The sequence below is a fragment of the Aethalodelphis obliquidens genome, unplaced genomic scaffold (genome assembly GCF_003676395.1).
Source record: "Aethalodelphis obliquidens isolate GAN/ISIS:26980383/991018 unplaced genomic scaffold, ASM367639v1 scaffold10, whole genome shotgun sequence".
In the NCBI taxonomy this organism is placed as follows: Eukaryota; Metazoa; Chordata; class Mammalia; order Artiodactyla; family Delphinidae; genus Aethalodelphis; species Aethalodelphis obliquidens.
Genome location: NW_020837954.1, coordinates 21932079 through 21953702, shown reverse-complemented (window position 1 = coordinate 21953702; position 21624 = coordinate 21932079). Strand labels below are relative to the sequence as shown.

General features: G+C 33.4%; 1 protein-coding gene across 1 annotated transcript in view; it reads left to right on the top strand.

Moving 5' to 3' along the window:
* MDGA2 (MAM domain containing glycosylphosphatidylinositol anchor 2) overlaps positions 1-21624 on the top strand; it is an 848836-nt gene that overhangs the window by 734767 nt on the left and 92445 nt on the right. Inside the window, exon 10 of the mRNA XM_027111155.1 lies at positions 15498-15646. Within this exon, the coding sequence (XP_026966956.1) occupies positions 15498-15646 (149 nt within the window). The remainder of the gene's footprint in view (positions 1-15497; positions 15647-21624) is intronic.

Below are 21624 nucleotides of genomic sequence, written 5' to 3'. Positions count from 1 at the left end.
CTGGGACAAAGTGAGAGAGTGGCATGGACTTATATATACTACCAAATGTAAAATAGATAGCTAGTGGGAAGCAGCCACATAGCACAGGGAGATCAGCTCAGTGCTTTGTGACCGCCTAGAGGGGTGGGATATGGAGGGTGGGAGAGAGGAAGACACAAGAGGGAAGAGATCTGGGGATATCTATATTTGTATAGCTGATTCACCTTGTTATAAAGCAGAAACTAACACACCACTGTAAAGCAAGTATACTCCAATAAAGATGTTTAAATAAATATCAAAAAAAAGTGGTGCATTGAAGAAACTAAAATACATTTGAATTTACTTGAAATATCAGAGGAAAAGATAACAAGTGAACAACAACAACAAAAACACTGAAGGGACAATGAAAACAATGAGCAAGATGCTAGACTTTAACCCAATTATATTAATAATGACATGAAATGTAAATGAACTTAACACTTCAGTTGTCAGAAATCACTGGACTGGATTTTTGTTTTGTTTTGTTTTTTGCGGTACGCGGGCCTCTTGCTGTTGTGGCCCTCTCCCGTTGCGGAGCACAGGCTCCGGACGCGCAGGCTCAGCGGCCATGGTTCATGGGCCTAGCCGCTCCGCTGCATGTGGGTTCTTCCTGGACCGGGGCATGAACCCGTGTCCCCTGCATTGGCAGGCAGACCCTCAACCACTGCGCCACCAGGGAAGCCCTGGACTGGAATTTTAGAAAAACAACAAAAAGCAAGCTATCTACAAGATAGACACTGCTATCTACAAGAAACACATGTTAAATACAAAGACACAAAGAAGCTGAAAGGACAGGATGGAGCAATACATAACATGCAAAGAGCACATAAGAAAACTGACATGACTATATTATTGCTAGACAAAATAGACTTCAAGACAGAAAATTTTAAGAGTTAAAGAGGGACATTTAATAATAGTAAAAGAGGAATTTACAGGGAAGGTTATACAGATATAAATATGTATGCACCTAATAATAGAGCTTCAAAATTCATAAATAAAGTGCCAGGAGGAATAATCTACTCATAATTACACTAAAGGTTTTAACATCCATCTATGAATAATTTATAGAATATGTACCCAGAAAATCACTAATGTTTGAGAAGATCTGGACCATACTACAAGCAAACTAAATTAATTGATATTTGTAGATTATCATACCCAAAGTTGTAAACTACATATTGTTACATGTGCACATGGAATACTCACCAAGATAATATGCTGATCAAACATTTTCCTTCTAAAATTGGGAGCAAAACAAAAATACCCACTCTCATTAGTCACAAATATTGTACTGCAGGTCCTTACCACTACAATAACACAAGGAAAGTAAATAACATGCATAAAAATCAGAAAGGAAGAAACAAAGTTATTTCTAGTCACAGATTATGTCATTGTTTTTGAAGACAATGCTAAATTATCTATGAGAAAATATACTTGAATTAAGATAATTTAGCATAGCATAGGGTATGAAATTAGTATGTAAAATCAATCATATTTCTGTATAATAGCTACAAAAATTTGAAACTGAAGGGTAAAAAATACCATTTCCAGATCAAAGTGTAAATAAATTTAATAAAATATGCACAAGACGTACACTGAAAAATATTAAAAAATTGCTGAGGGATATGAACCGAAATAAATAGAGAAATATACCAAGTTCATATTTTGAAGAATTAATATTGGTTTCATACTTATTGTCTCCAAATTGATCTACAGATTCACTGCAATCCCAACAAAATACCCAGCATGGTTGTTTTTGGTTTTGTTTCTATAGAAATTGAAGAGCTGACTCTAGATTTTATTTGGAAAGCTAAGGCTTAACAATAGCTAGACCTATGTGCAAGGGGAAAAAGAACAAAGTTGGAGGACTCACACTACCCTGTTCCAAGTCTTACTGTAAAGTCACAGTAATCAAGATAGTGTGGTTTTTGTATAAATATAAACACATGGTTCATTGAAACAGGATAAAAGATCCAGGAATAGACCTCTAAGGTCACAGAGATGATACACATATGGTCAAATGAGTTTTTCAAAGTCACCAGCATAATCCATTAAGAAATGATAGTCTTCTGAATAAATTGTGCTAGAACAACTGGATATTCATATTAAAAAAATAAACCTTAAATAATACCTCACATTACGCACAAGATTAATTTAAAATTGATTGTAGATGTAAATATAAAAAATTAAAACTGTAAAATTCTAGGAGAAAACTCAGGAGAAAATCTAGGCAAATTTGGAATAGAAAGTAAACCCCAAAAATCACCAGTCATTTAAAACTAATACAAATAATAATAATACAAGCATAATTAAAACTGCAGTCTTCCTGCTCCTCAAAAGACCTCATTAAAAAAGGAAAAAGCTTCCACATACAAGCAATATCATATGACATTTGTCTTTCTCTGTCTGACTTACTTCACTCAGTATGACAATCTCTAGGTCCATCCATGTTGCTGCAAATAGCATTATTTTGTCCTTTTGTATGGCTGAGTAATATTCTACTGTATATATGTACTACTGTGTAGCACAGGGAACTCTACTCAATACTCTTCAATGACCTACGTGGGAAAAGAATCTTAAACAGAGTGGATATATGTATGTGTATCACTGATTCACTTTGCTGTACACCTGAAACTAATACAACATTGTAAATCAACTATATTCCAATAAATTTTTTTTTAAAAAAATTATTGGTCTAAAGAAACAAAAAAAAAGGGAAAAAGGAGAAAGCAAGCCACAGGCTGAAAAAAGAATTTGAAATACATGTTTGTGACAAAGTGTTTGTATCCAGAGTATATAATCCTTAAAATTCAATAATAAGACAAACGGTCCAAATAAAATTGGCAAGAGACTTGAATATACATTGCACAAAATAGCATACAATTGACCAGTATTTGTATTAAAACTGGTAGCCATCATTTGTTATCAGAGAAATGAAATTTAAAACACAACAAGTTAGAACTACACACACATTATAATGACAAAAGTTAAAAAGGCTGACAACAGCAAATGTAGGTGAGGATATATAGTCACTGAAATTATCACACATTCTTGCTGGGAGTGTAGAATGGGATTTCTGTTTTGAAAATGGCTTGTAAGTCTCTCAAAAACTTAAATATTTATTTACCAAGTGATCCAGCAATTCCACTCGTAGATGATTATTCAACAGAAATGAAAATGTGTATGTCTATACAGAGATTTATACACAAACTTTAATGGCAGCTTTATTTGTAATAGTGTCTGACTAGAAACAACCCAAATATTCATCAACAGGTGGCTGAATAAACAACTTGTGATCTAATCTACTCATGCAGTGGAATTTTACTCAGTCATAGAAGTGGAGAGAACTACTGATACAATACATGAATGGATGGATTTCAAAAACAATTATATTGAATAAACACAACTAGCCACAGAAAGTGCATACTTTATGATTCCATTTATATTAATTTCCTGAACATGCAAAGCTAATCTTTAGTAATAGAAATTATATTCTTTGGCTGGGGCTGAAGGTGGAGTTGATTGATTACAAAGGAGTAGCAGGTAACTTTCTGCAGTGATAGAAATCTCCTATATCTTGATTGGTGACTACATAGTAATATATATTTTTCTAGACTCAGTGAAATCTGCACTTAAAATGTGTTCATTTTATTGTATGTAAATTATACCTCAAGTATTATTGAAGAGTGGATGATATTTGCCAAATAAGATAGGGTTGGGAATAGGAGGTGTTTCATAAGATGAATGGCATTGTTCGATTTACTATTGTCATATATATACTTTTTCTAATCCATATTGTGTTAATTTTTTAAACATTTGGTTGTTCCTCGAGAATCGTTTTTTCCTTTTTCCTCCCCTAACCTCTAAATTACTTTCCTTTTAGGAGGAGACAGTAAACTGGTTATCTTCACAGTAGTTCCCCTCCCCAAGATAACAACTTTGCCCAGCTGTATCTCTTACTTTAAGAGATAGTGACTGTTATATTAAGAATATTGAATGACCCAATATATTGGTAACAAAGGTCACGTATACAAGTGAAATCAGAAGGATATGAATCAGGTTTTGGAGAATTACCATTTTGTAAGCAAGACCATCACTGCTGGGTAGAATAAAGGGAAGACAGAGATATCAGCATAACAGGGTAGGACACAGTATTCCAAAACTATTGCTCACAGCTTCCTTATATTATTTTGGGCAAGCATTAGATCCAGTTTTTAGAGGATAAGAAATGGTTCGAAATCACAGTTTCTCCTGAGAGAAAAGAATTTTTATAATATTCTCTGACATCAGAAAAGAATAAAGCAAAGAAACCCAAATGTAGAAGTCCACACATATGTATGTGAATATTATATGTTTAGTATTTCTACTCTTAAGAGTCTGTTTAGCACTTAGTACAGTTGGATTTTTTCAGTAGATATTGGGTGGTAATAAAATCAATCTGTGAAAGAATCAAAGGACTTTTTAGTTCAGTGGAATCAAAGCCGTATCCCAAACCTCCAAGTGTCTATTTAAGCACTTGGCCTTTGTCCATCACCCTGAAGGGATGATTAATGGATGAGAACAGTGCAAAACTTGTTCCAAAGACATGCCAGAAACCAGACTTAAGATGGTCAGGTGAGACATTCCACAGATAATTGCCCACAACCTGATACATTGTCTTTTCTCAAGGGATATTTTGTGACATAGCAGTAAGTTGAGAAAGTTGATAGAGGTTTTCTTTTTATAAATTCTTTTTGAATTTCAGACCAGAGGATATAACCAAAGTTTTATAATTTTGCATTACTTATGTAAGCATTACTTAAGAAATCACTTTCTTTCATCGTTCTAATGAACTTTGTCTATTTCTAAAGCACTGATCAAAATGACAGTTGCTAGTAGCCTCAGCATCTAACTGCAGGCAGATACTTGCTTTGCAATCAGATCCAGACCAGTGCTTCTTAGCAATACTATAAGAACAGTTATTTGTGCTTTAATCTTTTTCTTGCTCTAGGAGTCATATTCACAGATCTTTGGGTTATTCTTAGAGAGTCACAGTTATTCAGTTTCAATGACTGGTTTCCTTTATTCACATCTAAATCCACTTTATTAATTCAAGTTATATGTTTTGGAGAAAATAAATGTCCCTAGAAGATAAACAGCATACCTTCTGGGCTCCTCTCCAACTCACTTGAACACCTCTTACTCCCTGCCTCAATGATATTCCACGCATTCATATTCAGCAGTGGACCACCCACATGTGTGGCAGCGGTGCTTGCCAGGAAGTTAATGTGCTTCCTAAGTACACCATTGAACAGTCAGTCCTCTCGGCCTGAGCGCTGCTGGGTCAGTTCATCCAGCCATTCCCCCTCCATGCACACCCCCCAACCAGAGGTCCTTCAAGGGAACCCAAGGCTTTTAGACACTTTGGAACTTTTCAGTTTTTAGGGAACGTAAAGCTTTAGGAAAGACTGAATTATTTGCAGCTTATTATATATTCATTATTTCTGAGTTAAATGCTTAACAAGTACATGTAGTTCTCATTCTAGAGATTTAGTCAATCCTTATCTTTATAAATTCCTGACTTGATAATACTTTCAGATAACAATATAATATGGCAAATCTGGTTGAGTCCCAAGGGTAAATTGTAGTTTAAGTTTCCATACTCACAATGGGCAGAGTAGGGAAGTAGGGATCCTTGTTAGATTACTGGGAGTAGCATCTTATCAGGAAATCCACCAGCCTGTGCAGTCTTTGTGTGCGAATCAGGAAAAAGGTGCCCCTTTCTTCAAGCAGTTGTAACTCCCATACCAGGGCACAAGTGGTTGCAACAGAAACAGAGCCTGGATTTCAGCCCTTTTCACCCCTTTAGCCAGTCACGCGCGGTAGAGAGCAACCCTATCCAAAGACGTTGGGTGTTAGAATAAAAAGGGCTTCCGATGTGGATTCAGAATGCAGCTTTGTTACTCCACAGTTGCTTACTATAGGGCAATTTGTTTAAGATCGCTAATCTTCACTTTCATCTTTCACAAAAGGAAAATGGTAAGAATATTCTCATCCTGCAGGGGACTGTGAATATTAAGAAACACAATGTATGCAAGTGGTTAGCATGGTGCCGGGCAAATAACAAAAATTAACCACATAAGTGCCTTTAATAATCTTATTTTTGTCTAGGAGAGATCAAGCATCAATTCTTCTTTAAGCCAAAAAGAACTGTTTTATTCCCTTGATTAAGCTTTCTCCTAATGTCACAATTAGAATATTTTCTGTGTACAGGTAAAACACTGCAAGCAGGCTTACGAAGAGGAAGACCCCAGAGGAAAGCATTTCATGAGAATTTTATGAGAAGTTGTATATCTATAGACATATACATGCTATATGAAAAGAAAAATCCAAATTGAACAAAAATAAATTGAAACTCTAATATTGCATTGTCTGTGGGGTTTTTCCCTTGTTTGGGCATATTCTATTTCAAATTTGAACACTGGTAAGTTTTTCATATACTGTTTCTGTTACATAATTCAGATTTACATAAAATTTCCCCACACTGTACACAACCTCAAGGGAGAATTTCTCTGACTGTCCCTTTGATGGAAGCTGGAATAAGAAAGAAAGGGCAGGAAAGCCTAAAATGACTGGCTTTTGAATTATATGTGAGACGTCTTTTGAGGATTCCTAGAAAAAGGAAAGGAAAAGTTTTGAAGTCTTATAAAACTGTGGGCCCTAGTAAATAAGCAGAGATTTTGGTTATTCCATATCTTGACTCATAAGTATCCATGTATATTTGAGGGGAATGCATATAGCATTTCTGGGCCATATAAGAATTAGCAATTGAGTTTATGAATAAATGGTTGCTAGTTACTTCAGTGATTTGATTTTCTAGCAGCATTTCTTAGGCATGGGATGTATAGGACAGGCGAGGGGAAATGGTCAGAGAACAGGGATGTACTCACTATTTTTATAAAACAGTGCACTTGCTACAAAATAGATTTGTGCTTAGCCCAGGAACTGGACACCATGTATATCTAATCATTTTCTGTTTCTGAATCTGCTTCTGTTTTGTGAAATTTAATGATCTATAGAATTTCTTCTGCAACCTCAATTGTTTGTGCTTCCCATGCCAGCACATACATACATATTACAGAGTTGGCTCATTAACAAGCATAGTTGTGATATATGAAAGAAATGGCATAACTCTTGAAAGGATAGCAAAAGAGCATCACAAAATCAGCCTAGAGCCATGATTGTGACATAGCCAAATGTGATACTCCAGATAGCTACTCCAACCTTGTCTTCCCTCACCAATGACAGGAAAGTTTGGTGTGTGCTTGCCTCACCCACTGACAATTGACCTGTACCATGTATTAATGAAATGTTTTTCTAAAATATAAAATGAAGCAAAATAGTTTTGTATCCTTCTGCCTTGGGAGTATGTGCTGCAATATTTCTGAAAAGAGAGATTTCTAATAATTTCATTTTATCCTAACATTCCTGAAATAAAATACATTGAGGAAGGTAGGGATGGTCAGACGCTCTCAGTCTGAAAGCCAACTTCCTTTGCATATTTAGGTAAATGGTGTAACCTCTCTTCCTTCTCACAAAATATTCATTTGGATCTTTTTGAGGGATGATCTGCAGACCAGACAAGGATAGTAGTCTGCATTATTTCATTAATTATGATATTCACATTAACTTTCCAGATTTGCAGTTCAAGCCAAGTAATATCCCTCTGCATTTTTGCCCTTCCAACTTCTGTGAAGACTAAAAGAAGTTAATATTTGTGGAAGTACTTTTTAACTGTAAATTCCTATATAAATTTGAGATACAGTTTCCATCTCTCAAGATTTTTCTTGCTTCATGAGTCCATGGTTGTAGTGGTAAATTATAGTAGAATAACTTTTAACAGCAATCCTAGACATACAATTCTGGTAGGTGTCTCAAATACTTGACAGAATAGTAGTGAGCAAAGGCCCTTGGGCCAACTCTATTTTGTACAAGGGGATAATTGAAGTACAGAATTTAAGAGCTGTCTTTTCTTCTTTCTCTCAAGTCAACCATCTTTATTCCCAGAGGAGCTCTCCAGATTATTTTTCTTTAGAACATGTGGTTTTTAATACACACAACACTTACTTAGATATTTCCAAGTAAAATATCAATGGATTTATAATTTTTATTTCTAAACTTTCTCTAAACCCTTAGCAGTTTCCTATTTACAAGCCTAATGTGAAAGCTAATTGTTTCATCAAATCCAAATCATCTTTTAAATTTTTGGGACCAGATCCTAATCTAAGCCTATTTTGGAAAAAAAAAAAAAACTCATATTATTCATATTTAACATCATTTTTGGCAAAGTACATTCAGGGTTTTAGAGTAAAAGGGTTATTCATTTAAGTTAAAATGTTATCTGGTAAGTGCATGCATTTATTTTATATTACCCAAGACAACCATATATATTTGGTGCGTAAGCCAGTAACTACTTTGCATAAATATTTTGTTCTAGGCTGATGCCAAAAAGGGGTCAGAGGTGACTCAATTGTGTTGAAATAGTGCTTCATTGAAGTTTTAAAAATATAAATAGGAACTCCACCCCAAAAAATACAGATGCAAATGACCATTTACATGAAAAATTTTAGTAGAGATATTTTTTGAGTTCAATTGGTTTTCTTCATATCCTCAACTGAGGGGACAGTATATAAAAAATGAGGTATCTGCCATCAAAGTGTTTATAATCTATTAAATAAAAGATAATTTAACATAACCATAGAAAGGGGGCAAATATTATAATTTGGGCAGTGCATGGAGTTAGTACAGCATATTAACAGCCACCACTGTATCAAAATGATGCAAGATGTAATAATAAGGATTTTATGAATAATTCTGAATCCTATTTTTTATTTGTCATTAAACAGGGTCTTATATAGAATAATTTAAGTATGAGAAATGAGTGCTTCATTTTAGTGAACATTTTCTTTTAAAGGTTTTAAAATTTGTGATGTTTTAAATACTTCATTAAATCTCTAAATATTTTTATTTACAATTTTTTTTTGTTTAATGATGTTGATATATCAGAGAATAACACATTGAATACCAAAAGGCTATGATATAGTAGTTGACCATTTTGGGGGGTGAATACACTAATGATATAGTAAATCTATTTCAATTTGCTCTAGAGAATTTTTTTAAAGTATTGCTTGTATACATCTGCAAACTATAATTGGTTGTTTTAATCAAATGTCTGTGAGAGATAAACTAAATTCTCTTAAAAGTTATTAAAGTCTTTGTCAACAGGTAGCTACTACATGTGAGAATATTGAACTTCTAAGTCTTTTCATTTGGGGCACTTTTTTTAATTCCTTGGGTTGTTTGAATACTTATAAAAGATATAGATTTTCAGCTGTGAGTACGTACAATTGGAGAGACCTGGCCAATTCTGAAAATCATAAAATTTGGAATATTATTAACATGTCAACTCATTGGATAAGTAGAAGAATTTTGAATTTGTATTATATTACCTCTCAAATTATATCATCTTGAACTACATGAATTAGTAGTATCTATAATATCATAGTTGAATAGTTGTGACAGATATCTTATGATCACAATTTAAAGCCTTAGAATACTTACTATCTGACCCTTTACACAAAAAGTTTGCTGAAGCCTGGTTTAGAAGGTGGTCTGGTAGAGTCACAATTACCTTAGGCATCCTTGAGGAGAAAGGGAGCAAATTACAGAGTTTCTTAACTTTTTCTTCCCTGGCATATCAATATTTATGTTAACATATCATTATCAAAGCTCTCAAAATAATTTTTTAAACTACAATCAGAAATAAAAACATGTAAATGCTATATCAATTTTACAGTAATTATCCCATTTTATTTTCTCTTTGCAAAAATCATCCTAAATATCATATTGATGGATTAATATTAAAAACATAGGCATGCCTAGGGAAGGTTGTTCTTGGTCAGTAGCAGTAAATTTATTTAATGGCTATAACTAAATTAAAACTAGCTTTATTTAGAGATATTATCTATTATACCACACTTCTGATTTTTTTTAAAAAATGTATGTGTGTGAAAATTGAAACATCAATATTATTCTAAAACAACAAGGTGGTAGTTGCTTTACATTGTTCAGTCCACTCCATTGGCCCCAATTACATTATGTCTAAATCTGGGAAAGGGCCTCTAATCAGAAAAATAAAAATGATCATACAGAAAATATTTTCAGGAGTACTTATATATTGGTGTAGTATTACAATGTGTTTTCCTAATTAAATGTTAATTATGGTAGTATAAATATTTATCATTGAAGAAAGAGTAATTAAAGGAAGGATAGTTGTGATTTGGGTACCAAAAGGTAAGAATTGATAAGCAGGTAGAAATTACACCAAGAAAGCATTTCAGTTTAAGGAGTCAAAATGTGTGAGGATAAAACTATAGAGTTTTAGGAACTTTCAGTCACTGGCAAGCTGAGTCACTAGAATGCAGGCAAGCGAAACACAATATAGAGAAAAGTTTACTGACTCATTTATACAGTACTGAGATTGCTGTTTTTACTGATCTTGCTGTTATGTGGTACCTCATTTCTAACATCTCATCTTAATTGGCCCATTAACCTCATCTCCTATTGCCTTAAAATTCCAGCTCCCAAGGATACAAACACCAGCAACACTCCTTTTCTCCCTAAGCTCCTGTTCAGTGTCTGATTTTCAGTTCTTTGTTTTTTGACCCCTAAGAAACAATTCCTTTTCTGCTTGCAAGCTTAGGAATGCATGTAAGAAAGATTTTTGTTATACTTTAATCTAACATTTTTAGACTGGGAAAGTGACATGTCATATATTCTTAATATATCTTTTACTTTGAGGTTTATGCATAAAATAATATTTTGAAAACTCAATTTACTCACTTTTGAGAAGCTATTTGCAAAGTAGAATAAATGTACTTTTATATAAATTTTTAAAAATTTGAACAATTAAATTTTTCTCTATATATATTTTAAGAATATTTTAAAATCCAAAATCTGTAGATAATCATACATATCTAAAAATTATCTGCTAATTTAGATAATGAATATAGTTCTAGCTCAGTTAGTTTTAAATGATTTAAACTCGAACAATGTTGCATAAAAATAAAAGTAGACTATAAAAGAGAATGAAAAAAAATTTTGGTGTGCTTGCTAGAAGGACAAAAAAAATGCCTGAAGGATAAAAAAGAAGAAAAATTATGAATTCTTTCCCTGTTGAACCAGCAGATGTCATGTTTCGTTGTTACAGCCTAAGATTATTATAAGGGCATTTCCTTTGTATTACTATGTATACTGTGTGCTTCTTACAAAACAAGTGTATAAATATTAAATATGATTGACTCTGAAATCAGAGAACAAATTTGTGGGGTCTTTTTTTTTACTTTTAAGATAGATTTCTCAAACAAAGTCAGAAAGCATTTTTCCTTTATCAAGTTTATCCAAAAGAGGTTTAGTACAAAGTATGCTCTGAGACGTAGCAAGCATATTTATATTTAACTATAACTACACAAAATCATTTCTTATCAGTAATTATTTGTTGCTAATCAATATTATTTATGCACCAGCTAAAAAAGCTTTTCTCATCTTTAATTCTAAGGTGGTAACAATTATTCAACTAAATTAAAACTATATCAACATCCATATGTCATCACCATATCTATTCTGTCCCAAAATTTATCTGTCATATGAGACACTGGAACTGGTCATCTCTATTTCCTTTTCCAATCTAATATTTCATGAAAAAATATTACATATGTCACTCATATGTAATGCGGAATGTCAATGCAAATAAACTTAAGTATTTTCAGAAATACATTGAAAAGCCTTCGTAACAATCTCTAATTAAAAATAAAGATGAAGATAGAATTTTATAGTAAAATTGGATCTATTTAGAATATTCAAATGAGGGTTAAATTGTAGCTTAATTTTTCACAACCCTGAAAATAGATTTTGATAAACAAATTCATGTTTTCACAATGTCATGAGAATTTTTTTTTAACTTCAATGTCAAACTGCTTCAATAACCTGAAAAGTATTTATTTAGATAAACAATCAGTTCTAGTATTATGACAATTTGCATTTATGACATGCAGCTAGTTTACCCTTCTGGCAGTCAACAAAAAGCAGGATTAGAATACAGATAATAGAAACATTAAATGGAATTTATAAATAAATGTGCTTAAAACAATTGAAATAATACAAGAAACAGTAGGCAAATGTTTCATAGCACCCTAGAGATTTGAGACTGTGCCTTACCTTAATGGCCATTTTGTGGACAGTCACTCACCCATATCGACCCTGCTAAATGGCAGTTAGGTATTGACTAAATACCTCTAGTGAAGGGAAAATCATCCGTATTCAGAGAGGATTGCTAGAACATTTCTAAGTCAAAATATGTATCCTTTAATACCCACTCACTGGCATTCATCTTATTTCATAGATCTGTTAAAATTTAGCCTGTGATGGAGTTTCAACTCTCAGAAAACTTCATTTGCCAGTTTTTGAGAGATTTTTTTTTCCTTTTCCATGCTAAATAGACTTTATTCTCTTCTCATTTCTCTTTGAATGTATCATTCATTTTATGAAAAACGTGATACTTAGAACTAAATCTAATACCCCTTGTATTTCCCTCTTGGCTAAAAAACAAAAGCAAGCCCCTCTTCTCCCTGTGCCCCTCAAAAAAAAACAATAAGCAAAATGAAAAACCAACCATTGAGACTCTTTATCTCCTCAATTCAATCTAGACACTAATGTCTAATGAAAACACTCTAAGTTGACATTTCTCACTTAAAAAGCTCTTTACTTCATTTATAGGTTTTGGATGTTTTTTTTTTTTTTTTTTTTTTTTTTTGCGGTACGCGGGCCTCTCACTGTTGTGGCCTCTCCCGTTGCGGAGCACAGGCTCCAGACGCGCAGGCTCAGCGGCCATGGCTCATGGGCCCAGTCGCTCCGCGGCATGTGGGATCTTCCCGAACCGGGACACGAACCCGTGTCCCCTGCATCGGCAGGCGGACTCTCAACCACTGCGCCACCAGGGAAACCCCTTGGATGCTTATTTTTAATCAAAACCCCTGGCTCTTTATCTAGGCTACTACTAAATGTACCTCCTCAATAACAGTTTGGGAAATTTGGTCTCAAATACAGGTTGTCAGTGATGTTTTGGATATTTATTCATTCATTCAGTATATTGTGTTCCTCTCATCTAGATTTTGCTAAGTGTTGTGAACATGAATTTGTGCTATCATTTAGTTAGTAATAATAAAAATATCATACAACATATAGAAGAAATAAAATGAATGTGATGACTCTTTTCCAGAGACCTCCTTCTATGCAAGATTGTTTGTATAGAGTTGATAATCCATTTTCAATAAAACTGAATGAATATTCATAGAACATTTTTTAATGCACACAGTGTTGATATAGGAGACTTTTCCAAATGTTACTAAAATTCAGATATGTAATTCAATGTATTTAATTTTACTAGTAAATTTGTCAAAAATTAAATTCAGTTCATCTGACGTTTTTTTCCTGGTGAACCTCACCAGGGTAATAGAGACCATCACTTTCATTCTTAGTGTTCAACATTCATACTTTATATGTAATAAATTCTTATGAATCAACTCTTCTGCAATCCCTAGATGATAGATGACTAATGATGGAGAAAAAGAAAAAACCAGTTAAGATATATTCCTGCATACAGGAACCCAGGAGGAAAACCCCAGGAGGACATTTAATATTTAATCTAATTTAAAAAAAAAAATCTGTTGAATAATGTACAACTTATTAAATCATAATCCAGTAAAAATTGCAAAGCTATTTGAAAAGTTGGAGAAAATGTAAGCAATTTCCAGGAAGACAGAGGCCATACCTCCTTGTTCATTGCCTAGAACACTACTTGGCATTCAATAGGCTCTAACTAAATACTGATTTAATAAATAAATGTATTATTGGTAAAAAGTAGATAGTGTGAAAAAAATCTATATTTCAGAATATCAAAAAGTTGGGATACTTTCCTGGTGGCACAGTGGTTAAGAATCTGCCTGCCAGTGCAGGGGACACGGATCAATTTCCTGGTCCAGGAAGATCCCACATGCTTGGGAGCAACTAAGCTCGTGCGCCACAACTGCTGAGCCAACGCACCACAGCTACTGAAGCCTGCACATCTAGAGCCTATGATCGGCAACAAGTGAGGCCACCACAATGATAAGCCCCCACACCACCATGAATAGTAGCCCCTGCTCACCTCAACTAGAGAAAGCCCGCACACAACCATGAAGACCCAATGCAGCCAAAAATAAATAAATAAATTAATTAATTAATTTTTTTAAAAGTTGGACATATAATTCCCATGGTCTGTGAATTTTTCTATTTGGCAATTAAAAGACAAAAACTGAGATGGTTTATGTATGTTACATATACTATGTATACCTCACATATCCTTAAAATCTAAATAAAAGCCTTTTTTGTTATTGACCAAAGTTCTTGTGTTGTTAAGTTTTTGTTTGGTTAATTTCAGTTTAGTGACCAAAGACATGGATAATATAAACACAAATTGTCATCTTCACTGATTTTTTTTTTGACAGAGTTGATCATTTACTTGCTGACATACTTCTTTTTTATTATTTATTTATTTTTTCTGGAAGTATAGTTGATTTACAATACTATATTAGCCTCAGGTGTACAGCATAATGATTCAATATTTTTATAGATTATATTCCATTTAAAGTTAGTATAAAATGATGGTATATTTCCCTGTGCTGTACAGTATATCCTTGTTGCTTATTTTATATAGTAGTTTGTGTCTCTTAATCCCATACCCCTATCTCACTGATGTACTTCTTTTGATTTCTAGGATGCCACATTTTAAATTTTATTCCTGTTCACTGGTTGTTCTGTCTCAGGCCTTTGTGGGGTTTGTTATCTCCTCCCATATCTCTTAACCTTGGATTGCCCCAGTGGTCAGACCTTAGCCTTTATCTACACACACTCCCTTGGTGATCTCATCAGTCTCATGGCTTAAATTTAAACTCTTATCTATATGCCTGTGGTTAGCAAGATTATGTCTCCAGCCCTGGCCTCTCCTGAATTCTAGTCAAGTGTATCCCACTTAATGGCTCCATTTAGATCATTCAAATTGTTCAAAAATAATTTCCTGATCTTCTCCCCCCAAATTTGATCCTCCCATAACTTTACATATCAGTTGATGGAAACTTCATTCTTCTGGTTGCTTAGATCAAAAAACTTGCAGTCATCCTTGATTCTTCTCTTCCTCTTACACTGCTTATACAACCAACCAGGAAATCTTCTTACATCTCTTCTCAAATTCTCCAGAAATTGATTAGATTTTAATCACATGACTTTTTAAATACAAGAATTACTTATGGAACACGAAGTAGAAAGTAATAAAAGGGCATAAAGAATAAGTAAGTATGTTTAACTGTAACATGTCATTTAAATTTAAGGACTTTTTCTGTTTTTAGGAAAGGCCTATGCTCCAGAATTCTATTACGATACCTACAATCCTGTGTGGCAGAACAGACACCGTGTTTACTCCTATAGTCTACAGTGGACTCAAATGAATCCTGATGCAGTAGATCGGATCGTTGCATACCGGTTGGGTATTAGGCAGGTGAGGAATTTAATTGTCTTCTTTTGTGTGTGTGTGATCCTCTGTGAAGACCTTGTTACTATGATGTGTTGCTATAAAGTTTTAATCAATTTGCATGAATTCCAGAATATATTTTTCTATATCAAAGATAATATTACCTTACCCAAAACTGTTCCAAATTATTTATTTATTTCCAAATCTTTGAAATTAATTTATGCATTTTTCACTATGACAGGAGACATATTAAAGTGAGCTTTCTGAAATCCTTCATCATTACATGTGCTATAGAAATTACGTGGTATAATTTCTGTGAAAGAAACTAAGATGTTCTCACACTTACCTGTACTGCATAATTCTTTGTCTTGTTTCCTAAGCTAGAAATTCTACATATTTTTATTCTAAGAGGTTCAAACTATATATAGGATTTTTAAAAGCTAATTTAATGTGTCTGTAGAATAGAAATGTTTTGGTAAAATGAGAAGAAACAATGAAATATGATGTTTTCCTAAGGTAACTGAAGATTATAGATTGTGTAAAAATATCATAGCTTTTTCAAATGAACCACTGTTAAACTCAGTTATCCTTCGTTGGTATAAATGATATTTTTGAAATTTAAATATAGGTCTTTACATTATTTCCTATTACATAGTAGGTTATCTGGAGTGACTATTTCAGCATAACAAAATGTTTTTGAAGATTTATTTGATTACCACATAAGCTATTAGCTCTCTTTCACATCTTTGTATTATCATAGATTTGTAAAATGTGTTTTCCACTTCCTTAACTAAATCACACAATAGCATTTTGAGTTTGGATAGTAGAAAGGACAGAATTTGCCTGGAGAAAGATTGGTCGACCATCAGCAATCCACTCAGTGTTACTATCATAAAACCAATGTTTTTTTAAATCTTGTTAACAAAGTTATAATAAAAGACTATGTACATCATTAAAATTAAGATACATTGTAAGTTGAACATTCTTCCCCTTCTTGTCTAAGTATTCACAGGTCACAGACATGGTAGACAGGAGTGGATCATTTGGAAACTTTCTCTATTACTCTCATTTACTTTGGTCCCTAAGTAAATCTGAGTAAATCCCAAATCCATATCAGAATTGTTTGTTGTACTCATTCTAATTTAATGATAATTTTTCTTGATAGAGAAGATAGAAAAAAGAAAGAGCAGCAGTCTCCCTCGGTTTATGGGCTTATCCCTTTCTTTTTCTTTTCTCAACACAGCTAATATTTTTAGATCTTTTATATTTGGAGCATCTTAGCACATTCTTGACTTTAGACACCTCACATTCATTTCCAAGTCCTTACCACATGATTTGGTCATTCACATTCATCTTTTATTACCCTATGTTTTCAAAAAACTAAGAACCTAATACCAAATTGCTACTTGTAAAATTGAGTCATTTTATTAAGGTGTCTTTTCCTTTTTTCTGGTTATAGGTTTTTTTGCAACAATAGAGTCAGAATTTCAACTTTAGTTTCTCACCTTCTTCCTCAGCTATATTTTTTTGGAGTGTCTGGGTAACTGCCCTTTGCTTCCTGTATGCTGAAGGGCTGCCTGTTTTAATCTGCGGAATTAATTTACCCAACCCTACTCATCATTCCTTTCTTTTATGCTAACAGTCTTCTAAACCTTTGTTCACAAAGTCTCCATTATGTATGCAAGTCACCTTCTCTATGAGTCAAGTTTAACAGAATGATTACTATCTCTGTCCTCCCTCTCAACTGGAGCGATTTTAGGAGAATTAGACTTCCTCCTAAGAGGGATCCACCTAATTAAAGCCCTTCCTTCTCATCTATATCTTGTACTAGTTATTAATACACTACCTTCTATAATTTTTTTGGCTAGGATTGCTATGCTATTTTCCAATGACAGTTTCTCTTCTTAGATTTTCCTTTCCTGATATGAACATCTCCGCTAAATTCCTGTATTTATGTTTCCTGATCATAAAACTGGTATATAACTCCCTGATATGCAGTGACACACATTTCCCGGTCTGTGTTCATCCTTGTGAACAAATTAGTTAGGTAATTTCCCCCTACTCTGCTACTTTACAATACATTATATATGCATGCATATATGTGTATAAATTTCCCCTTACTGTGTTTTGCGAAAATTATGAATTCCTGACACATCTGGCTTCTGATTCTAGCTAATCTAGCCTTATCATTTTTAGCTATATAACCTTGAACAGGTTTCTGAACATACCAAACCTAGGCTCCTACTTGGGAAGTTGAAGATAATGATAACTGTCAGGCAATCGAAGTGTGGAGTGGAATACATCCCCCATTTATCCCACAGGCCAGGTTCCCTTGTGCAAGGCACTCTCTGCACAAACATTTGTGGCAATTCTTGCACTCATCTGCCTGGGTTGTGTAACAGTTTTTTTAAGTGCATCTTAAGAGCTTAACATATCTACCATTTTTATTTCAGTTTTATTTAGTACACTGTATAACCTGGGCCTAAGTATTATTCCAAGCCATGATTTTCACAAAATAATTTCTAGACTTTTTTTCACTATGTCTTATTTTTATTTCAAACCTGCTGTCCTCCATAATATCCATTTTACTGATTCACATTTTTCTCTTCCACTTTGAGTCTTATTTTAAAGCCTTCCTGATCAGATCAATGTCTGCTGCTAACACTGTTCTTCCCAAGTTTCTGAGATTCATGCTATGCACTAGAGGAAAACATATTTCTAGTGTTATAAACCATGGTCCAGAAAACAATCCTTTCTCTTACACAATTTCTGAAGCTAATTCTTTACTTGCCTTAGCATTATTTATTTTACTAGAATTTTCTTTTATATTTAGAAACAAGTATTATTTTTTCCTGGAGTGCTTTTTTTGTAATACTCTATTTATTGATAATTTTACTAAGATACTACATCTTGCCATGGAAGAGAAACTTTAATATATCTTTTGTGGGTGTCTCAATAAAGAGTAATGGCCTTCTGCTGTTCTGCCAATATGAATGGAAAGGAAATGTTCGTAGATATGGTGTAGGAACAGAAAGACCACGTATAAACACTACTCTTTTCCCCACTCCCATATTCTCTACACTTAACCCTTACATGAAACATCTTAACATGCAAAAGGGCCTCAATAGACATCATTTCTTTTGCAGATCCCCTTGCATACCAAAACTGAGGATGATAGGGCAGATGCATTTTAGATACAATGAAATTGATATAATTCTTTAAGAATATCCCCTATTTAGTAATAGGACACAAAGTCATTAAGTAAAATAAGGTTATATTATCTTAGAAAATTTAGATTACTTCTTCCTCAGGTATGTACATTTGGTTATCAACATTGTTTTAACACACAATCAGACACCAGCATTTAAAATAATCACTATTGAATTCTGATCTCATGATCATTTATGTTACATATTCTATGATTTTAAAATCGTTATTTTACCCTATATTTTTATTTTGAGCCTATATATCTAATTTCTTCTATCCATAAATTATCTAGATTATCTAATGAAAAGTACTTCCACTTTTAATATCAAACATGACCTAAAGTGTACAACACACTTCTGATTCGATGAAGTCTGAGAAGCAAATTTGATCCTTTAAGACTCATGGCAAATTCAGTTGTAAAGCGTCCCACTTTGTGTTTTTTGGGGGGGGGGTGTTTTGTGGGGTTTTTTTGCGATACGCGGGCCTCTCACTGTTGTGGCCTCTCACTGTTGTGGCCTCTCCCGTTGCGGAGCACAGGCACCGGACGCGCAGGCTCAGCGGCCATGGCTCACAGGCCCAGCCACTCCGCGGCATGTGGGATCTTCCCGGACCGGGGCACGAACCCGTGTCCCCTGCATCGGCAGGCGGACTCTCAATCACTGCGCCACCAGGGAAGCTCAGACTTTGTTTTTAATCCACAAACAGTTAGAAACTTTATTACTTACTCGTAAATTAAGTAAGATTATAAAATCACTAGTATATTATTAAATCCCTGGCTGGATGGGGTTGGTAAACTGAACCCAGCATTCCCCCACCTTTCTGGTAAAATTAGCTGACCCTTTTGGTTAAACTGTAGGGTCTTTATTTAAATATAATGAGGAAAATTGTCTCAGAATTTGAGTATTGGCTTATATACTTTTCTTAAAAGTTGCTGCAGTCGATCTATAAAAACACTGGAATTCTGGAATCAATGCTTTAAAAAACTTAAATATTTCATGTGAAGTTAAAAAATTAGTGTGGAAAAAAAGTTTTCTCAAAATCTTAATGTCCTTAAGTTGTACTTTTTAGGCTCAGCTAAGCAATTGTTTAATCTCCTTAGACAGCTACTAGCCTCCCAATTGTTTGCTTCATTTGTTGCTTAACAGGAAAGAGAAAAAGGTGATTTGAATGTCTGCTTTCCTTAGTATTTAAGGAATTAAGAAACAAGCAAAACTATTTCTAAATTATCTGAAGATACCAAACAACACAAACATCATTTGACTCCATTTAACATACACACTATAGGTTCTGATAATAAAGGATTTTAGACTTTTATACAGTTTCCTTTTTATACTCCGCCTAAGACATGCACAATGAATGTGACTTTTTGACTGTCATCTTTGGAAAGTGGGATATTTTATTGAATAAAATATTTTAATTCACCGTGTTCCTGTCTTCTTAAATCTTGATATATTAAAATGCTTAGAATTATCATACCCACATGCTTACCCAGTCAGTCAACAAAACTTTTAGTAAATTAATCATCTAGTAAATACCAGGATTTTAAAAAAGAATTGTCTTCGATGTCCTGTTAACAAAAGTGCTATAATAGGAGCATGTCCAAAATTCCATAGTAACATGAATGGGAGCAGTTAGTACTGTGACATAGTGGTTAAGTGACATGATCAGCAAGCAAAGTAGAGACTTGTTAGTTTCTATAGGTTTATCTTCATAAATAGTTATTGTTAATAATGACTAATTAAGAAATCGCTAATCACAAATATACTTTTTGGTAAAATTGATTACTGGATGAATTTATTATAAATTTTATTTTGGTCTTCATACGTGCTACTATAATGATTGAGCTAGAGTTTATTTCTCCTTCCATTTAAAGCATACTTTTTATTTTATTAAATAATTCATTGCTTATTATTGTTTATTAAAGGGCTAATGTTTTAATAGATCATAGTAATTAAAATTTTATAAATTTATTGTATACATAGATGACCATATGCATTGTAACTATGGTTATTAATACAGCTAATACCTAATTTAATGCATTGATTGAAGAAGCAGAAAAATTTGAAGAGATGGCTTTTTATGCTTTAGCATCTTGTATGAAGTATTAGTTTCTAGGGCACAGTCTAGAGATGCTGAAGGAAAATGGTAGAATAAGATAGAAGTGAATAGAATAGAATATTCTATTATTATGAATAATAATTATATTATTAGATAATATAATAATATTAGAATATAACAATAATATTAGAATTATGTACATTAGAATAATGTACGTAATTGACTGAAGGCCATTGGACACATTTTATTGAGAGAGGTGTTTGGTGGAACCATTTGACAAAGAGCATTTAATGCCAAGTCCAGGGAAATCTGTGGCGAATTGACAGATCATCTGAATTGATTTTATAGTCTTAAGTCATGAGTAAAATGACATCTTCTATAGATAGATTAATCTGATATCATACATAGTACATTGAATGATATTACAATAGAGGCAAGGCCACAGTTAGGCATGTTTGAAGTAAGTTTTAATATTTAAATTAGAGTAGTGAAGGGGGAGAGAAAGAAAAAATGAATTAAGAAAATTTTGAAATGGCCAGAACTTGAATATTGATTTAATTTTGAGAAACAGTTTTTAAGAGTATAGTGACCTTATGTTCTTTGCTATTTACTTCAATTTCTTTAGTGAATGCTCAAGAAATTATCAAATATATAGATGAAGACGAGAGTAAGGGATATAGAGAAATGTGGAGAAGCCATTTTGTAAATGGTCTTTTTGGCTCCAGAAAAGAAATAAGCCA